Source organism: Stenella coeruleoalba, assembly GCF_951394435.1.
Source record: "Stenella coeruleoalba genome assembly, chromosome: 15".
NCBI lineage: Eukaryota > Metazoa > Chordata > Mammalia > Artiodactyla > Delphinidae > Stenella > Stenella coeruleoalba.
Window position 1 is genome coordinate 52,248,374 of NC_137161.1, and position 20,137 is coordinate 52,268,510.

General features: G+C 42.2%; 1 protein-coding gene across 3 annotated transcripts in view; it reads right to left on the bottom strand.

Moving 5' to 3' along the window:
• CREBBP (CREB binding lysine acetyltransferase) overlaps window positions 1–20,137 on the bottom strand; it is a 131,804-nt gene that overhangs the window by 48,900 nt on the left and 62,767 nt on the right. For all 3 annotated transcript variants that reach the window (XM_079944329.1, XM_079944328.1, XM_079944327.1), the window contains exons 4-5: window positions 5,512–5,752; window positions 4,064–4,177 (exon numbers count right to left, since the gene is read on the bottom strand). In XM_079944329.1, coding sequence (XP_079800455.1) covers window positions 4,064–4,177; window positions 5,512–5,752 — 355 coding nt within the window. The remainder of the gene's footprint in view (window positions 1–4,063; window positions 4,178–5,511; window positions 5,753–20,137) is intronic.

Consider the following 20,137-nt stretch of genomic DNA (forward strand, 5'->3'; position numbering starts at 1 on the left):
CCAGTAGAGGTATTCAAGTCACAGGTCTGGGGACTGCCGACTGAGACCCTGTGGAGGCTCACGTCGAGGTGCAGCCCAGGGCCCAGGCAGCCCTGGGCAGTGAGTGGGCTGGTGTGGCTCTGGGGCTGACCCTGGGGCACCCATTCTGACAGTCCTTCTGGTCTGAGTTGGGAAACCCATGGTTTCCCCCAGAGAACAACTCACACCTTCTCAAAAGTTCCAGAACAGACACTCTGCCCTTCAACGCATTCAGAGCAGCATGTCCCGATCACCTGGGAATTTGTTAAAATGTAGTCTAGTAACACAGAAGGTCTGGGATGAGGTCCAATTTTCTGCATTTCTAACACACAACCTGGGGGTGCCCGTGCAGTTGGTCTGAGGACCACATGCTGAGTACCAATAACCCCACTGATGAGGCAACATGAATTCAAATAGAGAATTCGGTCATGTGTTCCCACAGCCCCTGTCCCCGTTGCCACCCTGTACAGTACTGGAATTTACTGGGAGTCAGATGCCAGGACTGACATTAGGTATATACCTTGCAAAGTCCTAATTATTCAATAAAATCTGATTATCTCTATAAGGGATGGATAACTCAAGATCAGTGATTGCAGAATCTCTTGAAAACAACTCAAGGAAAAATTAAACAAAATCTCAACACAGGCCAAAGAGGTCTGAGTTTCCTTTCAATGACCACTGTGTAGGCTCCACAGGTGATTCTGGCAGGTTCTCTCAATAGAGACATCAGTGAGAGAAGTTAGATAAGTAGGATGTGTGCACCAGGTAGGGTGAGCATCTGTGGGAAAACCTGCCTGGAAAGCACAGCCTTGGTGGACACAGGTGTGTCTCAGTCCCCAGGGGTCCTTACCACCCACTACAAACCTTACTGTAGCATAGGAACCTCTGAATCCAGTCAGATCTGTGCCCTTGCAGGCATATCAGCTGTGCTATCTAGAATGCTCTTCCATTGTTATTTTATTGAAATTGGGCTTTGCCCAGCCCCACCCTCCAGCACACTCTGATCCTCCCTGCCAGGACTGCTTATAATACTGACTTGCCTCTACCTCACTCCTCTGACTGATGCCATCGTCACATCATTTTCAATGTACAGCTGACCCTTAAACAATATGGGTCTGAAGAGCATAGGTCCACGTACACACAGATGTTCTTCAACAGCAAATATGACACCCACACACTGTCATCTGCAGATGCAGAACCAAAGACACGGAGGAACCAAACTGCCAATGCAGTGGGAAGGCCGTGGTTTGACTGACTGATTTATGCTGCGCTGGGTATTACCTGTGACGCGTGGGATCTTTTAGTTACGGCATGCGGACTTCTTAGTCTTGGCATGTGAACTCTTAGTCGCTGCATGCATGTGGGATCTACTTCCCTGACCAGGAATCGAACCCAGGCCCCCTTCACTGAGAGTGCAGAGTCTTACCCACTGGACCACCAGGGAAGTCCCGGGCTGTGGATATCTGACTGTGCAGAGGTTTGGTGCCCCTAATCCCTGAGCTGTTCAAGGGTCAACTGGATATATTCTAACAGTGGAGCTGACTCTCAGCTGCTAGAGGGTCAGATCCACAGTTCCTCTCTATTGCCTAAACCCCATTTCACACATGATAAGCACAACTTGCTTCAGGAGAGGAGGAACAGCAACAAACATTTACAGAAAAGATATTGCTGCAACTTTCTCACTCAGCCTATCAAAGTCCTTTGTACTCACAAAACTATAGTGCTAGAGCCAAAGGAATAGACTCAGAGCAGAAACGTAATTTGAGAAGCATGTAAAAAACCAAAAACAAACAAAAAAAAGAAAGCACTTTCATTTCTTTCATGAAAATTTGCCAAAACCTTGCACAAAGATAGTCTACACCTTCTCTGTGACTTTATATTATAAAATCACTCTGGTAACACCTTACATTATGACTAGGAGAAACACTGTGGTTTACCACTTCTGAGAGCACGCACTGGATCAATTGTCACAACAGTCAGGCAGTTATAAGGAGTCTATAAAAAAAAAATCCCACATTCATTTTTCTTTTTTTTTTAAAACAAAAACCACACAAAGTGTTTCTTAAAAAGAGAAATCTTTACAATTGTCATGGCAATACATATTAAAAACCAGAAGAGCTCAGAAAATCCACAGCCCCAAATTGAAAGTTAAGAACAATGTCTTAATTCATTACTCACGGAATTAATACTGTGCAACCACAAACTCGACAAATGAATATTCTGGCACTTAAAACGCCTACTGGGCTTCCCTGGTGGCGCAGTGGTTGAGAGTCTGCCTGCCAATGCAGGGGACACGGGTTTGAGCCCTGGTCTGGGAGGATCCCACATGCTGTGGAGCAACTGGGCCCGTGAGCCACAACTACTGAGCCTGCGCTCCGCAACGAGAGGCCGCAACAGTGAGAGGCCCATGCACCGCGATGAAGAGTGGCCCCCGCTCGTCCCAACTGGAGAAAGCTCTCGTACAGAAACGAAGACCCAACACAGCCAAAAATAATAAATTAATTTAAAAAAACAAAACAAAACACGCCTATTACTGAAATACATCCTAAAACACAAGAAACTAACCATCACAACATACTAGTTAAAAAAAATGTTTTACACTAACTTGAAGGAAAACCAGACTGCATTCCACTAGAACTACTGTCCCAAATATCTGGTTCTAGAAGACCCAGACTCCTAGATCTTTACTTTATATAAGAGATGTCCTGGAAAATTGTGTATTAATTCAATTTTTGGTTAATCAAAGTATAATTTAACTGATTTAGGAAAGTGACTTTTAAAGGAAGCTTAGTATGACCCCTTCTGCAGGGAGGGAGGGAGGATGACAGGCCTGTGGCCCTGGACCATCTCTCCTGTGCCGTGGACACCCAGCCACGTGGGGCAGGCTCGTGAGGGACCCTTTTGGAAGGAAGGAGCTGGGCTTGTTGAGAGGAAAGCATGTGGCCTGCACAGTGCTCTGAGGAACAGTGTGCTTGTCCATCTTTCCTTGTGCCACATGGAAACAACCAGAAAGAAAAGCAGCACATGTTCTGCAGGCAGCAGTGGGGTCTGAGGCAGGTGATCAAGAAGAATGAGAGTAATGAACACATAACGACAAACAGGGGAGGCTGGCAAGACAGCACAGATGAGGTGGAGGAAGATGAAGACGACGGTGCTGGAGTCACGGGGAGCAGCTCCAGCCCAAGGGGTGACACAAGATTCAAGGGCACGGCCTATCTGCCCAAACTGAGGGACACACCCAAAGACCACAGTTTCACCTTGGAAATGACAGGAAGGGACTTAAAATTCGGGAGAGATGCTCATCCTTTCCCTGCTCTGATGCCTACAGGGAGCCCCTGGGAGCCACACACAGGCCTCCTAAGCAGGGCGCTGCTTAGCCGATCAGCTAAAGGCTACAAAGATCGACTGGAAAGATGACAAAACGATGGGAATGATCAGGATGCAGCCAGTCCTGGTGCAGAGACTCTCGATTTGTGCTGAATAAACTGTTAGTTATGCAACTAGATCTGGGAACTGCATCTCCAAGGAGGAAAACCTCCTAAACATCTACACGTGGGATTTTACCCTGACCCCCTGACTCTTCTAGAAAACGGAGTCCTCAAAACTTACTTTAGAGTAATTCCAAAAGAAGTGTCCAGTCTACTCCACCCCTCACCCCGAAGTCGCCGCCATTATAGTGACATGACACTCAAATCCTCAGATACTGAGTATCTGTCAAGAAACATGAAGAGCCATCATGTTGGCTCTTGGCTCTCTAAACAAAGTGACGCCCCTCTTTTGCACTAACTGCTCTGCTGTGACCAATTCTAGTGCTGGAGGTGGAGGGTGGGGGGGATTCCAAAGCGACCATGTCACTGAGCACATGGAGGACCTGCCTACTCGCTAAGCTGAGCTTCACCCTCAGGTCTCCATCTTGGTACCTCTGCTCCCACTATACTTTGCGGTTAGTAGTTTCTGCCCTGCTTCCTACCTACTCCTCTGTATTCTCTTTAGAAATAGCTTATCATCTCATCGCCAAGCTTCTCTACCCCCAATGCTCACTTACTTTGTTGGTTTCGCTTGTCACTGGCATTTTTCAAAGGGAGGCAAACAGGACAGTCATGTCGTGTGCAGTTCTTCCAATGAGAGATGATTTGTCGTGAAGATGCACAATGGGCAACTATGACCAGAAAAACAACGAGATGTTATTTTTCTATCCAAATTGTCACGCTTTCAATTACACCTAAATTATAATGCCAGCTTCCATAAAAAAATGGTAACAAGTGTAACCACAGCACAGTGCAGGCAGTCCTCAACTTACAAACAGGCTATTTTCCAAAAAGTTTGTAAGTCAACTACTGAGAGTTCCAAACAAAAACTTCCCATAGAAGCAATGTTATGAATGATGGTGAATAAGGTTCAGCCCACAAATCAAAAACAAAACAAAAACTACTCGCCCTGAAATACTGCACAACTGGAATGAAAGGCAGAACAAATAATAATTCTGCGATGTCACTATTTACAATAAAAATTTTACATTATGTTTAAGCATGAAACCATCTAAATACTATAGCTGAAGAAATACAGACAGAAGCAAATGAGAGGTCTGTGGAGACTCTGAAGGGGACGCTGGGCAGTTCTCAAAGTACTTGAGAGGGCAGCTGTGCCTGGTCCCTCTTTCTTTATTTTTGCTTCCATGTGAAGGTGCTGTCACTTCTTTCTAAAGGTCTAGCATGACCCTCCTCTGCTTTTCCATCAGGATCAGGGTTACACCTGGGACTCACAAATGTCACAAGGGAAAGAGGGAGATCAGGGACAGACTCTCCCCAAGGTTTAGGAGCACAAGTTTGAAGAGAAGAGAATAAAGAGTAAAGGGAAGTAGAGTTGTTAGTAAGAAGCAGTCTCTTCGGGAGAACTGGGGTGTCTGCTATAGAAGAGCAGGCGGCGGGGGTGGGGCACGTGACTCGCCTGAGTCCTCCTCCTGGAGGGGAAGGAAGGAGAGGCAGGGATGATACGGTGCATAGTTCCCCACGTCACAGACAGTCACCCAGGACAACTTCACCAGTATCCCAATGAGTCTCAAGACGAAAAGGTGGAGGAGCAAGGCAGTGGGCCCCTGGCAGTGTGGGCACACAAAACGACTGCAAGACAGATGCTCTAGGTTCTGGGAAGGGCGTGTGCATGCGTGTCTGTGTGTGAGCTACACTGTCCAAAAGAAAACCGTGATCTAAACAGTTATGACAAAGACAGTGTCAAGAAGGGACAAAGGTCTTCCATGACACAGGAAGGCAGAAAAGAACAAATGCAGGGCACAGCCCCAGCCAGCAGAAGTTCACAGAATATCATAAAACCAAATCGCCTTTCTCCTCAGCAGGTAAGTGTCCAGAGGCATCTGACTGGTCGGCGTGTGGGGACGTTGGTGGTGGGAACCTTATTAACAAGAGAGGTGCCTGAGAATAATAGGCAAATTTCATCCTAAACTCTGCCCCCAGGACTTCAGAAAATGGCACTTACCTTGACAGGCTTTCCCAGCCTGACAATGTGTCATGTGATTCAAAACATTTTTCATGGTTCGACAATGTGGGAGAGAGCAGGCCCGAACCTCTCCATTTGCTTGTTCTCGCCTCTGACATTTATGAGCGTGAAGCAGTAGAACCAGCTGCTGCTGTATCAGTTTGCGTTTTTCAGGATCTGCAGTAGGGCCCGTTGCAATTGCCTGTGTGGGTCCAATTCCCACTGATGTTTGCATCTGAGACTAAAATAAAACAAATAAAAATATTTTAATAAGCTTTCAGAGTTCCAATTCACGTTCATTAATTATTTTTCAAACTAATGTTAAAGCTGATGGATAGTATCAGCCACAGAGAGAAGGCAGCTGGTGAGGTTCTCTTTAGTTCATTGGCAACTTTAAGGAAGATCCAGAGGCACAGAAATAAACCAACTCAGAAGCAAGGCTGGTTAAAGTGAACTTTTGTATGATCATCTGAGAGCAAGAAAGCGATGCTTATTCTAAACTGTAGTAACAAAAACCCAATTCACTCTACAATACACACAAGTGCACGAAAAGCTGTTACTATATTAGGTTCAACCATATGAAACTGTTGTTTCTCTAGGCCCAAATGACCAAACATTGGCAATTTCATATGATTCAACCTAATTAAAAAGATTGTCAAGGCCTGACCAATCACAACCCACTGCGAATATCTGATGGAGCATAAGAATCAGAGCCACCCTTTGGATTTCATAATCTTGTGACCAGAGGGACAATACTTGCAGCATTCCTAAAAGAATAAGACAGGAATTCCTGGGTGGCACAGTGGTTGAGAATCTGCCTGCTAATGCAGGGGACACAGGTTCGATCCCTGGTCCGGGAAGATTCCATGTGCCATGGAGCAACTAAGCCTGTACGCCACAACTACTGAGCCTGCACTCTACAGCCTGCAAGCCACAACTACTGAGCCTGTATGCCACAACTACTGAAGCCCCTGCGCCCTAGAGCCTGTGCGCTGCAACTACTGAGCCCATGTGCCGCAACTACTGAAGCCCGAGCACCCAGAGCCCATGCTCCACAACAAAAGAAGCCACCACAATGAGAAGCCTGCACACCGCAATGAAGAGTAGCCCCCACTCGCCACAACTAGAGAAAGCCCATGCGCAGCAATGAAGACCCAACGCAGCCAAAAAATAAATAAATAAAATAAAAAGTTTTTTTTAAAAAAAGAGAATAAGACAGCACTTATCCTGAATACAACCACCCAGTACAATTGTTAATGCTTATCAAATGCTTTGCCTTCCATTAAAATTTCTACGCAGACATCTGACAATATTTTTTCTAAAAGTATTAGATGATCTGCTAAAGTTTCAAAAATAGAGTTTAGCTGCTCTCAGCCTTTCAAAGTAATAGGCCAGACCAACCATATCTCTTAACTGCAAAGAAAATGGAAAAGGTGACCTGTGGAGACCACCTTCTTACTCTTTACTAACTACCAACATTCTTCACACAAATTTACTAAAGAAACTTGTGAAATCAGAGAAATGTAATGTTCCTAATATGCAACAATATAATCCATAGTTCAGGGATTTCTATCTTCTGCTCTGACATTCACACTCCTCGCCTGATTTCACAACACTCAGTGCCTCCCATGAAGTACACCACCACTCTGATTTTCCAAATTAAGAATCAAAACTATACACCTGCAATTAGGGGAAAACCAAGTATAAAATTATTTCTTAATGAACCAAAGCTCATTTTTAAAAAGTTACAGGGTTTTGTGCTTTGGTTTTATCGTGATGAGAACTCAGAAAATAAGTGTGTAGAAAAACCGCCTGGCTTTGCTCAGGAGCACAACCCCTGGAAGCCTAACCAGGATCCAAAGCAAAAACAAAGTTCAAGCTGAGAGGTCGAGCTTCCTGACTGGTAGAGAAAACAGCCTCTTTTCCTTATGTCTGTTTTTTCCCTGATTATATAAACAATATATGCACCCGGTAGAAAATGTGGAAAGCAAAAGAACTAAGGAAATAATTAACATGTGAAATCCTGACAGCCAGGAGTCCACTACTGAAGCACAGACAGGTTTTTCTTCTTCCAGTCTTTTTTCCTATGCACATGTGTATGCATGAACCATCTGGCTTCGTATTTACTCCAGGTTCTGTCCCATACCATTAAGTTGTAGTATGATGTGTAGTGAACATGTGACTATACACTTGTTTATACAATCTCCCATGATTGGGCATAAACTGTACCCTCTCCTTTTTTTCTGGTACTTTAAAATAAAGCTCCAATAGCCTGCGACTATGCCCCCAGCAGCATTCAGTATCAATGTTAAATGTTTCAGAACTGATCAACTTATTCCCATGGACTAGAAAGTCCAAGCGGAAATCAATAGGAATAGAAGAATATGAGAAATATAAGATGATCCTTGTTTAGGTCTCTTCTGCATTTATAAAAATTTCAAACGTATGGAAAAATAGAGAGGAAAGGATACCATTATCACATCTAACAAAAGAAGGATTTTTTAAAAAAATAAATTTATATATTTATTTGTTTTTATTTTTGGCTGTGTTGGGTCTTCATTGCTGCGCCTGGGCTTTCTCTAGTTGCAGCGAGCAGGGTCTACTCTTCATTGTGGTGCGCGGGCTCCTCATTGCTGTGGCTTCTCTAGTTGCGGAGCATGGGCTCTAGGCGCGTGGGCTTCAGTAGTTGTGGCACTCAGGCTCAGCAGTTGTGGTTTGCGGGCTCTAGAGCACAGGCTCAGTAGTTGTGGCACATGGGCTTAGTTGCTCTGTGTCACGTAGCATCTTCCCGGACCAGGGCTCGAACCCATGTCCCCTGCATTGGCAGGCGGATTCTTAACCACTGTGCCAGCAGGGAAGCCCAAAATGAAGGATTCTTTAATATCTGTTAATATCTAGTCCCTATATAAATTTCTCTACTTGCCCCCAAAATGTCTTTTAGAGCTGGTCTGCACAAATCAAGACCCAATTCAGACCCAAACCCTACATCTGGTTATTGTCTTTAAAGTTCTTCATCTCCTGCCCCCTCCCCCATTTTCTCATGGCACTGACTTGAAGAATCCAGCCAGTTGTCCTCCTCCCATTTCTTAAAATACAGAAATGCTACATACAAAAAAATATGTATCATACAAAAATCTGGTAAAAATCTCAACCTTATGATTAAATTATGAAAGACTTTTTAGGGGCTTCCCTGGTGGTGCAGTGGTTGAGAGTCTGCCTGCTGATGCAGGGGACACGGGTTCGTGCCCCGGTCCGGGAAGATCCCACATGCTGCGGAGCAGCTAGGCCCGTGAGCCACGGGCGCTGAGCCTGTGCGTCCAGAGCCTGTACTCCGCAACGGGAGAGGCCACAACAGTGAGAATCTCGCGTAGCACAAAAAAAAAAAAAAAAAAAAAGACTTTTTAAAGTTATTAAAGATTAACACATTGCTTCTCATCTGGGATGTTCTTAATATAGCATATTTTGAGCTATACGTGACAGTATATTGAAACCTCAACATGTAGAAATAGCATGGCTGGAAACTATACAGCACATTCAAACCTTGGTCTTTACTTTGTCTATCTGTAGATGCTTAATAAGCTCTACACACTGCTTACATGTGTCTCAAAAAACATAATGGATGGTGAAGATGAGTCTGCAGCAAAATGGAAAAGAAGACATGTCTCGTGTCCCTGTGTTTGGCCTTCCCCATATAACTCCACGTACTTGCTCAAGGCTATTCCAGTTTGCAAAGTGCTTACAAACTTAGGGTGCATTTAAGTTCCTCCTCTCTCAGACTGGTGTTCAACAAGACAGAAGAGGTGTATGAACTCCTGCAGAAATCTGTCAGAAGCAGCCTTCAGACTCTACCAACTTCCCTGCTCAGTCCCCACTGTCCAGGCGGGCATGGAGAATGGAAAAAAAGCGCTTAGACAAGAACCTCCCTTTAAACATATAGAACAAAACCTGCATATTCCCCCCAAAGTAATTTATAATTTTATGCAAATTTATTTTTGCAATAGCCAAGAAAATTTTGAAAAACAGTAAGAATGAAGGAGAAATCTATCCTGCCAGATACCAAAATTATAAAGCTATAGATTTCTTTACATAAGTCTAGAAAAAGATACATGTACATATAAAATTAGTGTATTATACAGGTGGTATTTTAAACTGGACGGCTGTGGCGGCAATCTTTGATCCTTGTATCATCTTAAAATATAAAATAAATTCCAGGTGAATTAAAGTGAATAAAGTAGATTAAAATGGATAAAAATACTAGGAAAAAATACTTTTAGCAGGACAATAAGAAAAACTTAACATAAAGAAAAACAGCAAAATTTAAAAAGTGAAAAACAGGGAAAATGGTTGTTTTTGGGAAGTGGAAACAGTGAGTCAAAAGATAGGGCCATTATTAAAGCTCCTTATATATGTTGCTAAATTGTTTTCCAGAAAGGTTGTGGCACTTTTTATTATATAAAGAACTCGGGGGGGGGGGGGGAAGATACTACTCCATTAAAAAGTTGGGCAAAAAAAAATGTACAGATACCTCACAAAACAAATAAACAACAAACATAAAAAACGTTCTACACCTCGGAGCCAAGACAACTAAATGGAGAGAAGAATAGTCTTTCCAACCAACAGGGATAAAAAGGATAGGACAACTGGATATCCACATGCTAAAGAATGAAGGTGGACCCCTTCTTCACATCATACTCAAAAATTAACTCAAAATGGGGCTTCCCTGGTGGCGCAGTGGTTGACAGTCCGCCTGCCAATGCAGGGGACACAGGTTTGTGCCCCGGTCCGGGGAGATCCCACATGCCGTGGAGCGGCTAGGCCCGTGAGCCATGGCCGCTGGGCCTGTGCGTCCGGAGCCTGTGCTCCGCAACGGGAGAGGCTACAACAGTAAGAGGCCTGCGTACCACCAAAAAAAAAAAAAAAAAAAAAAAAAACTCAAAATGAATCAAAGGCCTAAATATGAGAGCTAAAACCATAAAACTTTTAGAAAAAAAATCATAGGAGTAAACCTTCATGACCTTGGATTAGGTAATGGATTCTTAGGTATGTCACCAAAAGCACAAACCACATCAATGAGAAAAATAAATTGGACCTCATTAAAATAAAAAGCTGTTATGCTTTGAAAGATACCATCAAGAAAGTGAAAGACAACCCAGAGAATGGGAGAAAACATCTGCAAATCATAGATGTGATAAGGCACTTGTATTAAAAAAACACTTACAACTAATGATTAAAAAATAAAAAGAACCTAATTTTTTTAAATGGACAAAGGATATGAACAGACATTTTCCCAAAGAAGATATACAAATGGTCAATAAGCACATGAAAAGACGCTCAGCACTATTAGCCATCATCAGAACCACACTGAGGTACCATTTTACACCCACTAGGTAGCTACAATTAAAAAAACGAGACAGTAACAAGTGTTGGTGAGCATGTGGAAAAACTGGACTCTCACACACTCTACTGGTGAGAACGTCAAATGGAACAGCAACTTTGGAAAACACTCTGGCAGTTCCTCAAAAGGTTAAACCTGGAGTTACCATATGGCCCAGCAATTCCCCTCCTAAGCATATACACCCAAGAGAATTGAAAACATATGTTCACATAAAAACATGTACACAAATGTTTGTAGCAGCACTATTCCTAACAGCCAAAAAAGTGGAACGAACTTAAACGCCCATCAACTGATGAATGGAAAAAAGTGATATATCCAAAATGCAATATAATCCAACCACAAAAAAGGAAGTACCAGTACATGCTACAACATGAATGAACTTCAAAAACATCGTGCTAAGTGAAAACAGCCAGTCACAAATGACCACATATTGTATAATTCCATTTCTATGAAATGTCCAGAATAGGTAAATCCATAGGGGCAGAAAATAGATTAGTGGTTGCATCTGGCTGAAGGTCTGGGGGAAATGGAAGGAACTTGCTAAAAGTACAGAGTTTCTTTCTGGGATATGAAAATGCTCTAAAATTGTGGTTGGCGGACTTCCCCGGTAGCACAGTGGTTAACAATCTGCCTGCCAACGCAGGGGACACGGGTTCGAGCCCTGGTCCGGGAGATCCCACATGCCGTGGAGCAACTAAGCCCGTGTGCCATGACTACTGAGCCTGCAGCGGCTCCAGAGACTGAGAGCCACAACTACTGAGCCCATGTGCCTCGACTACTGAAGTCCGTGCGTCTAGAGCCCGTGCTCCGCAACAAGAGAAACCACTGCAATGAGAAGCCCACTCACTGCAACGAAGAGTAGCGTCCACTCATTGCAACTAGAGAAAGCCCGTGTGCAGCAATGAAGACCCAACTCAGCCAAAAAATAAATTAATTAATCAAAAAAGAAAAAAATTTAAAAATAAAAAATTGTGGTTGGTGATGGTCACACAATACACTGAATGCCACTGAATTGTGCACTTTAAAAGGGGGAAGGAACACTGTATGGGACATGAATTATATCTCAGTAAAGCTGTTTTAAAATGAGTTCTATCTCACTAAGCATCAAAGAAATGAAATGAGAACAAAGAGACATCTTTCACCTATCAATATGACCAAGATAAAAAAAAATGGTATCAATGAGGGTACAGAGACAGCAATTTTCAGAGATTTTGGTGATAATGCAATTTAGTACAACTCTGGAAAGCAACATGTATCAAAAAGAAAAATGTGCATTTCTTTTGATCCAGTAGTTCTACTTCTTATAACTTATTATTAGGGAAGTACCCGGACTAGTGTGCTAAAATGTATGTACAAAGACAGCTACCACGCCTTGATTAAATCACTGAATACTGGAAAACTCCTAAATGCCTATCAAAGGTGGACTAATTAAAAAAAATTATGGCTACAGACCTCATGAAATCATATGCAGTCATGAAAAGTAAGGTGGACCTCAAGTGACCCCAGTCAAAGCCACATGGTACATAAGGGCCCAAAGCCAAGCCCTAACCAAATCCTTGACCCACCCAAAATTGTGAGATATAGCAAAATGATTGAGGCAAACGAAATTAGTAACAATAATAATGTAGACCTTCATGCTCTCATGAAAAGCTGTCTATAACATATTAAGCTACAAAGGAAAGTTATAAAATAGTACCATAAAGTCATTTGGTTTTTCTTTATTAACTTTATATTTTGTACCTGTTCTTAGAAAAACTTTGTTAAGATTATTTGGTGGTTAGCTCTGGGCAGGGGTGCGATCGTGTTTATAATTATGTATTGTTTGAATGTTTTACAAGTGTCCACTATTTTTATAAACAAAAAACATTCCACTTTGGGAGGGATCAGAAGAATCAGTAGAAAACAATGAACAATTAAATATAAAAAATAAAATTGTAGGGCTTCCCTGGTGGCACAGTGGTTGAGAGTCTGCCTGCCGATGCAGTGGACACAGGTTCGTGCCCCGGTCCAGGAAGATCCCACATGCCGCGGAGCGGCTGGGCCCGTGAGCCGTGGCCGCTGAGCCTGCGCGTCCGGAGCCTGTGCTCTGCAACAGGAGAGGCCACAACAGTGAGAGGCCCACGTACCACAAAAAAATAAATAAATAAAAAAAAAATAAAATTGTAAAGGTACTAGAAAGTATTAAATGAATATTTTGTAATGCAAAAGTGGTAAAGGCCTTCATAAAAATATGTAAATAAAGCAGTGGTTCCTAACCAATCCCTAGTAAAACCTCTTCAAATACAGATTTCCCATTTGTCCCTCCCAGGGACTATGATTCACAAATCTGGGGCGGAGCCAGAGGCATTTCTATTTGTTAAAGTTCCACAGGGAGTGCTTTATTATATTTAGCTTTCTACTTTTTAAAGATTTTCCAAAATGAACATGTATGTACTTTTACAGTTAGAATAAAACAAAACATTTAAGAGCAAAAGGGCCACAGGTGATTCTGATGCAGCGGCAGCCATGCATAATGGAAAAGCGCCAGGGCCAGGCCACTGTAATAGCAACCAACAAACTAGGAAAAATATCTGAAACACACAAGACAAAGCAAATAACACTGCAGGTATTATTCTTTTTCCTCTCCTTGGCCAGTCTTTATTTCTCAAGGACTTTGTGCCAGGCTCTGTGTTCAGTGCCCAACAGCATCAGCTCATTTAATACCCACCCACCCACCCCCAAGGGAGGACTAACTCAGGGTCCAAAGTGGCACTGGGCAGTGGTGGAGAGGGGGATCTAGCAGTAGACTGCCCACCTTTTAACCCTCCTGCTGCCCACCTTGTCAGAGGGTTGCCCACCTTGCTTTATAAAGCATTCTAAGAGAATCTAACAGAAAAACTGGCCAAGGACAGGAACTAGGCAACTCAAAAAATAAAAGCATACTAAACGTAAGTACTTTAATTCTTACCAGTAATCAAGAAATGCAAATCAAAATAATAAGACACCATTTCCTCCTATCAAAGGACAGAGTGATAATCCCCAGCCTTGGGAGCACTGTGCGATACTAGTGACCTGGTTCGTGGCTTTTCTTGGAAGGCAGTATAACAGTATCATTAAAGGCCTTAAAATGTATGAAATTTGCATTTCAGTAATTCCCATCAGATCACATGCAATTCCTAATCATGGAAGGGGGAGGTTACCACGGCGTGGGAGTCACACTGGTGCAATCGTGACCCCCCCACCCATGCCTGTCAGCATTTTGAACGATGAGAAACAGCAGATGAACACAAAGCACATGATCTAAGGGCTGTGGAGGGTACAGCCCACTCACCCCTTTTCAGTCTTTGCTAGATCTTTGCTCTTTACATGTGTCACTTGTCACCATAACTCAACCGTCATTTACACCCCTGTCCATCACACGACCTTGAAACGCAAACATTTTATATTTATTGTGGTGTATTCCTTAATTTTTAAAGGAGTTTGATGTATTTTTATTAGGGTTGCGCTATTGTTACATAGGTTTGAGTAATCAGCACCAACCCCATTTTTTAAAATGCCCTTTATTCTATCCTAAGGATAGAATCACAGATATGCACAAGGAGTATGTATAATAAAGTTTATTCTGGCATTCTTTCTAGAAAAGGAAGTTATTTTCCATGAAGCGTCCAAGAACAGATTATAATGTCTGCAAAGGACTCTGTAATGCAAACAGTAAGAAGCAGACACTGACCAAGACAGAAGAGGGAATGAAAGTGCTTCCTCCTGCCACATAACCACTGCCCCCAATTCATGTCGGGCTGGATTCCTAGATATGGCCCTTCAGGATCAACCTGGCCCAGACATTCTACATTACTGATGGACTCCAGACCCACACTCCTCTGACATACTCCCCTGGCCCACCTGGAAACTTTACTTCTTCCCAACCTCCACTTAAAAGTCAGAAAATGACAAGAAAGCAAATACCAGGTGGGACAAAGCGTTGTTCTGCAATATTTGCTTGTTCTGATTCCCCCAGAAGGACCCTAGAACAGCTGGGTACACAAAGCTTTGCAGTCATAAAATAAAGAATATGCTCATTAAATGCAGAGCTATCAAACTAGGAAGAAGTGATAATCACCTGAGATGATAAAGATCAATTGGTAAGAAACCGAACATAGTTGTTTAGATAGAAGGAATAATGTTTCTGTGTTTTCTCCTTCTTGCTTGGTGTTTGTTGATTAAAAAAAATAAGATTACCTTCCAATTTAAGATTTAAATTCAATAGGGAAATAATTTAAAATGAGCAAGCTGGACCAGAATGATTTCTAAGCAATCTTCCAAATCAGAAATGCTGTGATTTCACAGCAGAAAACAAATGGCTAAGTCAAGAAAGAAAACTCGATGGGTGAGCCAGAGGGCCAAGGCACAGGACTGACAACTGGACAGACCCACTCTCTCCCCTGCCCTAAGGTCACTCCTTCCGACCCAGAGAGTCGGTCTGCCATGGAGGGCTGAGTGGTCAAATGCACCTGTGCAAAGAAACCCTAAAAGGTAAAAGCTGCTGAATCTATTCCAACAGCCAAGGTGACAGGCCAACCAGACCAGCAGGTCTTAACTGAGTTAAGGGGTCTTCACAGCATCAGGCCCATTCACCGAATGAGAATTACCAATCTACTAAAAACTTTTAAGGAATAATCTTCTTGACCATCAAGATATACGAACATATTCTTCAAGAACATTTATTACAGTAAGTTTTTGATAACTTGGCAAATTAATCATTTGACTGAAAAATTCGTTTTTGGTGACTTGAGCCTTAGGGCCATTTCAGATAATTGTGGAAAAAAGTAAAAAGAAGTTAGGGTAATTAGGGCTGCAAAAAGACTGTTGTGGTTCCTGGCTCTTCAGACACAGTATTGCACTTACATTTTTGGTAGCTACGACTATCTCCTTCCAGATCCATTAAATGTGCTATCTACTGAGTTCTTCTTCCTTTTAAAAAATATATTTTTCATTAAAAATTTTTTTTTAATTTTTAATTCTTTTAATACAGTCTTTTAAGGTGTCTACTGAGGTCTTCTTAAAATGGTCACTTCATTTTCCAGAAACACCTGTATTTGCTGCTATCGAGCAGGCAGAAATTCCAACACTAGTATGTGGTGGGCGCAGCTTGTTTAGACATGAAGAACCTTCCTACTGAGTCTCTACATGAAGTGAGAGGGCTGAATGTCTCTGGAGATAATTTATGTTGTTTTACCCAGAAAGTTTCATTGAAGAAAAGGCTACGCTAATTAGACCCTAGAAAAGACACTGTTGGTTAATGGAAACTCATCTTGGAAAGAAGTTAAATGATCTTGATTGAGTACTTGCAATACGTACAGTTGGTTCCTAATATCAAAGAATACTGTTAATTTTTCTCCATTTATAGTTTCCTGATATTCGCAACACATCATATTTTGTGCTTAGTCTATGTTTCCCAGCTGATATTTATTACCAAAACAAAAGGGGATGAGTTAAAACAGTAGAAAGGATTTATACAGGTACTAATAAGAATTTTAGAACTAAAAGTTATTCTTCAAAGGCCTCACATACACATTTTCTCAGAGATCTTCAAGTTACAGGTGAAGGCAATAAGTTGAGAATACGAAAGGTAAACTCCTAAAATTACAAAAACACTTGGATGGCTAATAATTACAGGCAAGCGCTCACTTCCCAACCTTGTCCCCTGTTTTCCAATTCAATTACTGAGGCATAATTCATAGCCACAGAGTGATTTTATACAGAAACTGTTCTCACGGTGAAGAGCTGACAAGACTCTTCACTCGTCGTTTCCAGAGAAGGATGAGAGTGCCGGGAAGCACTCTCCCCAGTCCTAGGGTAGAGGGAAATACTAGACCACCAGTGATTTTAAATTCATGCTTGTGAAGTACAAGGAGCTAGTGGACAATGGTATGCGAACATCAGCATCTCCGCAGGGCAACTAAAACTGTGAGATGAGCCAATCAAAGACAACAACAAAGAGGAGACCCTTGGGTTCACAAAGTTCAATCAGTTCAAGTCTTGCTCCCTCAGTGATCAGAAACTGGACATGGAGGACAGAAAATCATAAGAGAATAAGACAGAAAAGGTGGAGGGAGACAGGGAAGCCTTCTGAAGTACTGAAGTGGACTCAAGACTAACAAAGTAGCCCACTCCACAGTGGGGCTGCCGGGCATCAGGTCACTGACACTGCAGGGGACAGTGGCTCTCAAAGACTAATCTACATCAAAATCACCGGAGGAGCTTATTTAAAGCTGCAGTTCCAGTGCAAAAGAAAGAACAAGTCCATCTATTTGGCAATTATCCTGAACCGCCTTACAGGGAAGTAGGTGGCATACACTGGAAAACTGAGAAAAAAACTAAAGTTTCACAAATAACAGTGACAGACAAGAACACAGATTCCTCACCCTCTTCTAAGGCATTCTGAACCAGGAGGGCAGGGTGGGGCCCAAGAATCAGTCCCACTGATGCAGTGGGTCCACTGACATGCTGAGAAACAGAGAGGACTAACCCCAAAACACACAGCTTGCCCTGGAAGAGCCGTAGCTAATGGCACCATCCCACATCTTTGTTATTCTGGCAGGACACAGAACACAGTTCTACAACCCTCCTCTGCATGGATAGTCAGTACTAGCGACACTTTCCTTCATTTTAGAGACATGAATCAGCAGCTGCCTGGGGGCCTCGTCCAAAGCCTCCAAGTTCAAATTCTCTGACACACGACCAAAATCCTAACACCATTCTCATGAGCTATTTTATTTTATTCTTCTGTGAGCAATTTTAATAAGCAGCACTATTGATGATTTTCCTCCATTACAACTTTAAGAATGGCAGTCTCCATAATACAGTTCTTAGTTTTTCTCAAAACAACAACATAACAAAAAACCCCAACACGTATGAACTTTCTATTAGAAATAACCCTTGTAAAATAAGCTCAAAATGGACTAAAGACCTAAATGCAAGGCGAGACACTATAAAACTCTTAGAGGAAAACATAGGCAGAACACTCTATGACATAAATAACAGCAAGATCCTTTTTGACCCACCTCCTAGAGAAATGGAAATAAAACCAAAAATAAACAAATGGGACCTAATGAAACTTAAAAGCTTTCGCACAGCAAAGGAAACCATAAACAAGATGAAAAGACAACCTTCAGAACGGGAGAAATTATTTGCAAACGAAGCAACTGACAAAGGATTAATCTCCAAAATTTACAAGCAGCTCATGCTGCTCAATATCAAAAAAACAAACAACCCAATCCAAAAATGGGCAGAAGACCTAAATAGACATTTCTCCAAAGAAGATATACAGATTGCCAACAAACACACGAAAGGATGCTCAACATCACTAATCATTAGCGAAATGCAAATCAAAACTACAATGAGGTATCACCTCACACCGGTCAGAACGGCCATCATCAAAACATCTACAAACAATAAATGCTGGAGAGGGTGTGGAGAAAAGCGAACCCTCTTGTACTGTTGGTGGGAATGTAAATTGATACAGCCACTGTGGAGACCAGTACGGAGGTTCCTTAAAAAACTAAAAATAGAACTACCGTATGACCCAGCAACCCCACTACTGGGCATATATCCTGAGAAAACCATAACTCAAAAAGATTCATGTACCACAGTCTTCACTGTAGCTCTATTTACAACAGCCAGGACATGGAAGCAACTTAAGTGTCTATCGACAGATGAATAGATAAAGATGATGTGGCACATATATACAATGGAGTATTAGCCATAAAAAGAAACGAAAATGAGTTATTTGTAGTGAGGTGGATGGACCTAGAGTCTGTCATACAGAGTGAAGTAAGTCAGAAAGAGAAAAACAAATACTGCATGCTAACACATATATATGGAATCTAAAAAACAGAAAAAAAGGTTCTGAAGAACCTAGAGGCAGGACAGGAATAAAGACACAGACGTAGAGAATGGACTTGAGAACACGGAGAGGGGGAAGGGTAAGCTGGGACGAACTGAGAGAGTGACATGATATATACACTACCAAATGTAAAATCGATAGCTAGTGGGAAGCAGCCACATAGCACAGGGAGATCAGCTCGGTGCTTTGTGACCACCTAGAGGGATGGGATAGGGAGGGTGCGAGGGAGACGCAAGAGGGAGGAGATCTGAGGATATATGTGTATGTATGGCTGATTCACTTTGTTATAAAGCAGAAACTAACACACCATTGTAGAGCAATTATATTCCAATAAAGATGTTAAAAAAGAAAGAAAGAAAGAAAGAAAGAACCCTTGTAGGAGACCGCACTGGGGAGCCCCACAGGAGACTCTGTGAGAGAAACTGATGATGAGGCCCCTTTGGTCACCAAACTTTCTTAGATTAGATAAGCCCAAGATGTGTCCCACTTCGAAACAGTGCTCCTTTAAAACAATCCCAGACCCATCATGAAGGTCAGCAATGACCTAACTGACAAATCCAGTGCCAAATGATGTATTTCCCTCCTTCCTGCAAATGCTCCCTTGCTCTCCGTGTTATGACTTTTTCAGGTGAAAATGGCAAGAAGGGTAATGTCACCAAGGAATCAGGTGGCCTCCTCTTCCAGAGGACTGCCCTGCACAACTCTCCCCCACCCCACGCACTCTCATGCAAATCTCTCCTTCGAGAAGGCCCACATGGACCTTGAAGTCAGGCCACAAAAGACAACCCAACCTATACCCCTGCCCAAACCTGTTCTTGTCAGTAAAATTTACATAATTTTGAAATTTTTATATCCATGTGAGCTATCCTAGAAAACTGGATAGTGAATATATATTTAATAGTTGTCACTCTTATTAATTACAATTATGAACAAGTAACGTAGTTAGTACACATACTGCATCTTGTTAGACCTAAAACTTGTTTGTTTCTAAAATACATCCTGATTTCAAAGATGCTACAAATGTGAAAAAAATTTGCATCTTAGAATCATGAAATACAATCTAATAATATGGTAAAAGTTCTAAGAAGCTTCAAAAATCTGTAGAAAGTTAAGAAATTACAAATAAAATGGCCAAAGACACAGCTGCAACGAAATCCATGTGAAAATTTAGGGAGATGTGGTATTTGCTTTTGAATATTGTCCTGGGGATATATATGTCCTCAAAAGGACCCCATTTGCCATAGGGTCTCTGAACCTTTTGGAGCTCCAGGCAGCACATAGACCTTGGTGATCAACAGGTCTCCATGACTACGGGCCACACTTAAGTCTCACGGCAGATGTTCCATGCT